The sequence below is a fragment of the Pholis gunnellus genome (genome assembly GCF_910591455.1).
Source record: "Pholis gunnellus genome assembly, chromosome: 23".
NCBI classification, from domain to species: domain Eukaryota; kingdom Metazoa; phylum Chordata; class Actinopteri; order Perciformes; family Pholidae; genus Pholis; species Pholis gunnellus.
In genome coordinates, this window is record NC_136550.1 from 4,178,926 (window position 1) to 4,187,602 (window position 8,677).

Sequence of the window (8,677 nt, forward strand, 5' to 3'; positions counted from 1 at the left end):
CATTTAATGAAATATTATAGACTATATTCTCAAACTTCCCAACAGTAGGTGACATAGTTAGGTCAATCTCGACCAGTTGCAAAATCATATATATTAAAGCACCAGTAATAACAATCCCCTCCACCCATAATAATATATATTAACTCAATACTTCTGCTGCATAATTGCTACTTACTTTGGCAACGTTAAGTGTATTTTTTCTGATACTTTTCAATTGAGTAGGCCTGCATTTTAAATGGTGGTATTGCTAAATCTAAATACTTGTTTTCGTTTTTTTATAATACATGTTTTATTTAAACTTCGTTTTAGCAAGTAAGATTAATACCTTACTAAACTTCTAAGCTTTTTTATGTTTTACACATTCACACTAAGCCATAATGAATTATTTTAGGGATGTCGCACAAGATTCAAGCTGTCAACAAGGACATCTAGAGGCTACATTTAGCAAATGCGACGTGCATCCTTTCGGACTTCATATCCCAGCAGGGAGTGCGGCAGGGTGCTTCCCGTCATGCTTTGCACTCATCCGTGTTCTGCGCCGCTCGCGTGTCCTCCGCAGCCGCCGTTGTCCCCATTGAGAGAACCTGAACATGGCATCCGACGGACCGCCGGGCACCGAATCTCTACCGTCCGATTTAGGCAGTGCTATCGCGGCACTGAACACATGGAGCCACCCGGAGCTTCACGCCAAGCTGGCGGAGCTGGGAGCACCCACGATGGGTAAGATAAGACCGGGAAAAAAGGAGAGCGCGCTGGAGGAAAGGACTGTGTTTAGCTAACAGTAGCTAGTCAGTTGCTAACGCTAGCTAGCCAAACGTAACACTTCCGTTGCTGTTAGTTAACGTTAGGCCCGCGGTGTGTTTACACTCTTTGAAATGTACGTTCACTATCTAATGTAGGTAATTTAACATTACCAATAAAACGTAATGAAAGCAGCACTAACGGCACATACCTGGTCCCGTAAGTAGCCCATTGGGTTAGCCGTTAGCTTGCTAGCTGTTTTCAATGAAGTATCATGTAGCACTTGTCAGTTAACGTTAGCTGACTTCTCTGGTAGTCCGTTAAGGTGTTGAAGGGGCTTAACTAGTGTGCAAATACATCCATAGAAGTGTCGGTGCATTGTTATACACTCTGCATTTCTTCCTTGAAGTAAGTCTTTTATCATTCTTCAGGTCCCAGAGAGGAGCTGATGGACAGACTGAAGGGGTACATGATTCAGGTAAATGGAACTACTAAGTACAACTAGTTCTACTAAGTCGGTGCCTGCAGCCTGAGCCTGTTGCTCATCAAGTCTTCAGCACTAAAGTATTCATTCATTTGTTTGTTTCTCTCTGTAGACTGGGATCCTCCTCAGCAAACCTAACGATGACAAATCAATGGGCTCGCAGGTAAATGTCGCATATCAAATGGAAAACAGCCCCACAAAATTCAAATTGTGACATATTTGCAAATAGCACCCTATTTTGAGGTGTAATGATAGCACTATTATTCCACCCGTAAAGGAAAACCCTTTGGTTAGTTTGTAAATTTATGCCAAATGCATTTGTATTTTATACTAACTGCCTCAATGTGAGTTCACTTCCCACCTTCATACCTCTCATTCTCCTCCTGTGTTTCCTCCTCTCCAGATGCAAGGAATCCCTCCCATGCCCCCGATGCCCATGCCCCCCATGCCTCCTGGTATTGGCATGCTCCAGGCCATGAGCATGATGCCCGTAGGGCCCCCGCCGCCTGGCATCCACATGGGCATGGAGCCCCCGGGTTTGCCGCCTCCCGGCCTATCGCAGGACGATCAGCTGAAGATGGTCCAGCACAGAGCGGCCATGGTGTTGCAGCAGGAGGAGAGAGCCAAGCAGCAGGTGACGTTTACTGACTGTGTAATCCACTTGGTTGCTTTCAGCTTTCCCTCTCAAGCACAAACACAACACTTCTCCTTAAATCCCTCCTCAAAGAAAGCAACACGGAACATCAGCGTTGTAGAATCTGACAGGAACCACAGCAGCTCCTGCCACACTTTCCTCTCTTGACAGTCACTGCAGAGCAGACAGAGAATACTGTGACGTGACTTTTTGTCTGACTGTTGCTCGGTCATTCGTTTATTCTGTGTATCACAGGGTGAGTCCCGCGTCATGGGTGAACAGGATCTCCTGGAGCAGAAAGGGGTGAGACGATGGAGATAGTCCACCTCGTCAGATAGAGCTTCCCGTAGGATGTAGAGATTTGGTCAAATGTAACACAGACTCTTAGGAAAGAGGTTCTGTGCATTTCCAAATTGTGTAGCCGTTTAAAAATAATCACCTCCTAACCGTTAGGGCGCCTCCTTTCCTCCCTTCTCTCCTTTAGAACCCTCAACTCTACTCCTTTTCTTTAACTTGTGTATTTTAAGTCTCTTCTCCTTCCTCCTTGTACATCAGGCTGCAGTGATGATGGAACAGGAGATGGTTAAGATGCACCAGGGGCCCAGAGGCATGCCTCCTATGGGCGCAGTGAGAGGTACGTTGGTAATGTGTTCATGTTTAGTTTTCTTATTCCTGCTGCACGTCTGGTGTGAATAGTCACATCGTCTGTGAGGTTTTATCGCCTGCAATCTTGTCTCTTTGCAGGTATGGATCTACGTGGGCCGCTGCCTCCTGGTGTCAGCATGATGCCGACCCAAAAACAGAGAGTGCCGCCTCCTCCAGGAGAAGATAACAGAGAGGTAGGCAGACATTTCCCCCATGTGTGTGTTCTTTTATTTGTAATAAGTTGTAGAGAAATGCTGGAAGATTTCAGTTACGGTTTCATACTCTTTTGCCTGATCACACTGATGTTCCAGTTACAGCTGGGAAATAGATTAGCTTTAGAATCAATGCAAATTTCTAGTTTTTGTTGTTTTTTGGGGACATGGCTCTCTCATTGATTGATAGCAAGGGACTACCTGTGCTACATTCTTAGTCACGAGTCTTTTTGCTTCCATTCCAGGTGTGGCAGAGCGAGGAGGTCAGCGTCAGCGGGCCCAAGATCCCTCAAGCTCTGGAGAAGATCCTCCAGCTGAAGGAGATCCGACAGGAGCAGCTCACCGACCCCGCAGGTCAGCACAGCTGCTCCTCAATGTTTCACTGCAATATGTGTCCGCTGGGATGAAGTAGCGTCTGGTTTTCTAATCCGATTCGTCTGTTTCCGTTTCTGTTCTCTTCCTGTCCAAAGAAGAGGAAGATGACGAGGCAGCAGAGGCGGACATGAACTCCTCTGCACCGGTCATGTCTGAGACAGAAGACGATGACAGTCAGATATCTAAGAAAGATGTAAGTCTTTTCTCACACTATCTCTCCTGTAGTCCCGCTGTACTTGTGATACATCAGTTGTTTCGTGTTGCTAATTAAACTCCAATTTTTGTTCATTTCCTTTCAGAAAAACCGCAAACGCAGAAACCGCAAGAAGAAGAGCAAGAAGAAGCGAGCCCTGGAGAAGAAGGAGCAGGCGGAGCAGGAGCAGGAGAAGAAGGAGGGTAGCGACAAAGAGAAGGAGAACGATAACGAGAAAGAAAAAGATAAAGACAAAGAAAAGGAGAAGGAGAAAGAGCCCGAGGTGGAGATCGAGTACATCACAGAGGAGCCGGAGATCTACGACCCCAACTACATCTTCTTCAAGCGGATCTTCGAGGCGTTCAAGGTGGCTACGCAGCACTATTAGCTTTCTTTACTCGGGCAAAGAGGGTTCATATTGCTTTCCTGTGCGTTATGTCATTTGCCTTTGTTTTGCTGTAACGAATCCGTCTCCTTGTCTCTAGCTGACCGATGATGTGAAGAAAGAGAAGGAGAAGGAGCCCGAGAAGACGGAGAAGCAGGAGACGGCCGTGCTGCGGAAAAAGGGCTTCGAGGACGAGAAGCTAGACAGCGACGACAGCGACGATGTATGGATCCTGCCTTCTGTCATGGAAATAGAAAAGAATAAAACAAAGTCCTGTTGGTTGACATGTAATTGTTTAAAATGTTTTTCATGTACAGGATATGAGGCCAGATGTACCTAAACTCTCAAAGAAGAAGCTGAGGAGGATGAACAGGCTGACGGTGGCTGAACTCAAACAGGTACTTGGAGTCTAGTAGTCATTAGTGCTATTCAAGGTGTATGTATTATTATTATTAACCCTTTAATTTCTCTTCCTGTCTCTCTTTGCTCCAGCTGGTGGCTCGTCCAGATGTGGTGGAGATGCACGACGTGACGGCCCACGAGCCCAAGCTGCTGGTCCACCTGAAGGCCACCAGGAACACGGTGCCCGTGCCCCGCCACTGGTGCTTCAAGAGAAAGTACCTGCAGGGCAAGAGGGGTATCGAGAAGCCCCCGTTCGAGCTGCCCGAGTTCATCAAGAAGACGGGGATCCAGGAGATGAGGGAGGCCCTGCAGGAGAAGGTGGGAGTTACAGTCCTTCGTTTGAGAAGAACCAGAGGTGAAATTCAGATGCGGCGTCTTCATTTTTGTTTGTTTTCCGCTCACAGGAGGACGCCAAAACCATGAAAACCAAAATGAGGGAGAAGGTTCGTCCCAAGATGGGAAAGATCGACATCGACTACCAGAAGCTCCACGACGCCTTCTTCAAATGGCAGATCAAACCCAAGCTCACGATCCACGGAGACCTTTACTACGAGGTGCTCCATCCATTTCTATTCAGTAGAATCGTATTATTATTGTTCTATGGCATTCATCCGTTGCTGCTTTCAAAAGGCCCACAGAGTGACCCGCTGTGTGTTTGTGTCTCTGCAGGGAAAAGAGTTTGAGACTCGTCTGAAAGAGAAGAAGCCGGGCGATCTGTCCGATGAGCTGCGCATCGCTCTGGGGATGCCAGTCGGACCCGTAAGATCCACTAACGTTATTCTACCTTCAGCAAAACTCATTACAACCACAACTACCACAGGAAGAGAACATGTTAAGCTAGCAACGCACTGACATGCAGTTTCTCTCCACAAATATGGAGCGTGAGGTTCCACTTGTGTTTTATTGTTAAGTCACATAAATGAATCTCAAACACATAAATGAGAGGAACACAAAAGCTGAGATAATAACAGCTAATATAATATATATATACCGCAGATGTTTTTGTGTTTTGCAGCCAACAACAAACCCTCAGAATTCTCCCGGTGCTCCACAGAGGATCCAGATAGAATAGTTTAGGCTTTGTTGGTTTCAAGGAGCACTCATGACTGTGTTTAAAGCCTCTAGTGAGGACACGGTGCTGGTCAGTGAGCTTACGTGTCTCTTCCTCCCCAGAACTCCCACAAGGTGCCTCCCCCCTGGCTGATCGCCATGCAGAGGTACGGCCCCCCTCCCTCCTACCCCAACCTCAAGATCCCCGGACTCAACTCACCAATCCCAGACGTAAGACAACTACTACCAAGTTTTTTTTCACCAAAGATGTTCTGTTTACGTGTCGGTTTGTTTGATTTTCTTCGTCTTCTTGCTCCTCGTTTCTGCTAGAACTGTACGTTTGGTTACCACGCTGGAGGCTGGGGGAAGCCGCCGGTAGACGAAATGGGCAAACCTCTTTACGGCGACGTGTTCGGGACCAACGCTGCAGACTTCCAGGTCAGGACTATACACACGTACAACTGAGGGCTTTTTGCAGAAACTGTAACTCTCATGTATCATGAAAACATACCTGTTCATTGCCTGCCCGGTTTGAGAAGATGTCTTAACAGTATGTTGAATATGTGATCAGGCCAAAGCGGAGGAGGAGGAGGTGGATCACGCTCCATGGGGAGAACTGGAGCCTTCAGATGAGGAGTCGTCGGAGGAAGAGGAGGAGGAGGAGAGCGACGAGGAGAAACCAGACGAGACGGGATTCGTCACACCAGCAGACAGGTACAAGAAGGAGCGGTCTCGTCGCTGCTGCAGAGTTAAATGCCGGTTTTTCATAATCTGATTAGTGAGCATGTTCTCGTCCTCCTCTGTCATTCTCTCGCTTTTAGTGTTTGCATGAACGAGTGAGGCCGTTTCTGCCCATATGTTCTAAGCTCAAAGTGCTTATTATTCATAGAAGCACACAGAGATGCATTCATGGAGACGGACGCGCATGGATAAACTCGTCATGTACTGTGTGTGTGTTTCAGTGGGCTGATCACCCCCGGAGGCTTCTCATCAGTACCCGCCGGCATGGAGACCCCGGAGCTGATAGAGCTGAGGAAGAAGAAGATCGAGGAGGCCATGGATGGGTGAGTGTCGCTCTTTAAGTCCTGCTGTGCTGATGTAGCAGCATTTCACGGTTGTTTTTCAGTTAATGGGTTCATTGAAAGAGCTTAGAACATGAAAAATAAACACATTAATGCAACATTTACATAAAAATCTCTTTTATATAAATGGGTGCTGCATAGTTCATCTACAAAATGAACTGACTCGCTACTTTTTTCTGCCTCAAATTATAGAAAAAATGTCTTTACGCCCACTTTAGATCTTCATCATTGATTGGATCAAATGCCATTTGTTCTCTCTCATCACACAGAGAATCAGTTGTATTATGAAATATAATTGTTCTTAGTAAAGCTGTACTGAAGATCTTTTTGTGCATTTGAAGCTTCTGTTGAGGTTTTCAAATGAAAAGAAATAAATCTCAAACAAAATCCTGTAACCAATCATTTAGAGACGCTGTCGGTTACATTGTCATATTGGATATGAAATGACGAATATAAGCTGTTTTCTGGGTTTGACCTCGCTCCTGTGTTCATAGAAACGAGACGCCACAGCTGTTCACGGTGCTGCCAGAGAGACGAACTGGCCCCGTAGGAGCCGCCATGATGGCCTCAACGCACATCTACGACGTGTCGGGGGTAAGACCGCTCTCACTGTTTGTTTGTGTTTGTGTGCAAATAAACTCAAACGCTGCGACCTTCCGTCCTCGGCCTTCCCTTAACTCCCTCTCCCTCTCTCTCTCTCTCTGCGGTCTTCAGGCCATGGCAGCTCGTAAGGCGGGCGGCGGCCAGGAGTCCCAGGGCGTGGAGGTGGCCCTGGCTCCGGAGGAGCTGGAGCTGGACCCCATGGCCATGACGCAGAAGTACGAGGAGCACGTCAGAGAACAGCAGGCGCAGGTGGAGAAAGAGGACTTCAGCGACATGGTGGCTGAGCACGCAGCCAAACAGAAGGTACGGAGACACACTGATGCTCTTCTTCATGTAGACTAATTCACGTTTCATACCCGGTTCTTGTAAGAGTTCACGTTTCCTCTTCTGAAGTCTGATTGCAGAAGGTTTCTTTCCTCAATAACAGTTATTAGTCATATTAAACGGATCACCGAGATGTAGGAACAAACCCCGACTCTCCAAGTGTTTTATTTATAACTAAAAGAAAGTGAGAGGCCGTTAATACAGCGTGCTTTCAGTTTCCCTTTTTGTAGACATTTGAATATTCGTAACCTCTTGTCCCCCGTACAGCAAAAGAAGAGGAAGGCCCAGCCACAAGACACACGAGGCGGCGCCAAGAAATACAAAGAGTTCAAGTTCTAGAGGAGGAGCCCCGACGGGAGAGAGGAAGAGCTGTACGCAGATTTTTAACTTTGGAGGATGCAGACTGCAACATCGATCATCTGTTAGACCAGTAACCGTAAACAGTTTTGTTCCTTTTTTTAAAAAAGAAATATAATTAGATGCTTTCCGTGGCGTAATCAGTGTCACATGAGAATGATGACACGTGTCCTCCGTTTTGAACCTACATTTTCGTCTTGGTTATTTTTACATTGTAGCCAATGTTTTTTTTCTGTTTTTTGTAAATAAATGATAAAACATTTACAGCTGTACTGCTGTTCATACTTCATGTCATCACTTTGTGGGGAGTTACGCTCTCACTCTGCTCCAGATTTACCGGTAGGATGAAGGACACGGCCTCAGCTACCATCTAGGACACTCGATTATGTCCTCTGTACTGTTATAAGGAACGTGTTGGGGTTTTAATTACATGTAGAGGAGTTCATAGTGTTGGATTACTCATGTTTGAGGTTTTAAGGCTGATTGGGATCAGAGCTGCAGTCCAGATTACTTCAGTTTAGTTCAAATGAGCTTAAAATCCAATAAATGGAGGTCAGAACTGTAGAGATTGAAGGCTACACAAGGCAAAATATCTCAAAAATAACTTGTTTTTTAGGCAACAAAGTGAATTGGAGAGTTTTAATGATCTCCATGAGCATTGCTATAGATGTCTGGCAGCGTAGAGAAGGCTTTGAAATGTTTACTGGACCATAATGTGACATAATATTTATAGAAAACATAACCTGGTAACACTGATATCATCACTCAAACTAGGCTGCCAGGGGAGCACAACACGCACGAGGGGATGCCTTTTAACGTTAAGTAATGACTCATTAGTTCCCACAAAAGAACACGCAGACGCAGTACAACGCGATGTAGTTCACGTTTCTACCGATGGGGGGCAGCAAAGGTCCCTGAACGCGGCAGTCAGCTGACCGCGTGCTGAAGCACAGTGACCTAAATAGCTGCTGCAGCCTCGTGTTGACTCGGTCACTAGTACACACACACACAGGGAACAACAGCCTGCGCCAAATCAAAGGCTTTTATTGTCTTAAAAACACAAAGAATGTTCAGTGGCCCCTTTGTGAGAGGGACACGTGCCCCATGAGGTAAATGACATCATCTCTTGGCATGTAAGCATGTCGTCTCTAACTCTCAGCTGGTTTCTGTTTTGGAAAGAGATATCGATC

The 8,677-nt window shown here is 46.3% G+C and overlaps 1 protein-coding gene across 1 annotated transcript; it reads left to right on the forward strand.

Annotated features, from left to right (window-relative positions):
* The first annotated feature begins 574 nt into the window (after positions 1 to 574).
* sf3b2 (splicing factor 3b, subunit 2) lies at positions 575 to 7,749 on the forward strand. The gene is made up of 21 exons (XM_079184960.1): positions 575 to 720; positions 1,173 to 1,219; positions 1,338 to 1,388; positions 1,629 to 1,859; positions 2,415 to 2,493; positions 2,604 to 2,698; positions 2,962 to 3,070; positions 3,187 to 3,284; positions 3,391 to 3,651; positions 3,770 to 3,892; positions 3,987 to 4,067; positions 4,162 to 4,389; positions 4,476 to 4,625; positions 4,741 to 4,830; positions 5,245 to 5,352; positions 5,452 to 5,559; positions 5,693 to 5,835; positions 6,084 to 6,185; positions 6,698 to 6,797; positions 6,918 to 7,109; positions 7,398 to 7,749. Exons 1-21 carry the CDS (start codon positions 591 to 593, stop codon positions 7,467 to 7,469), a joined length of 2,598 nt encoding a protein of 865 aa, XP_079041086.1. The 5' UTR covers positions 575 to 590; the 3' UTR covers positions 7,470 to 7,749.
* Positions 7,750 to 8,677: the final 928 nt, after the last annotated feature.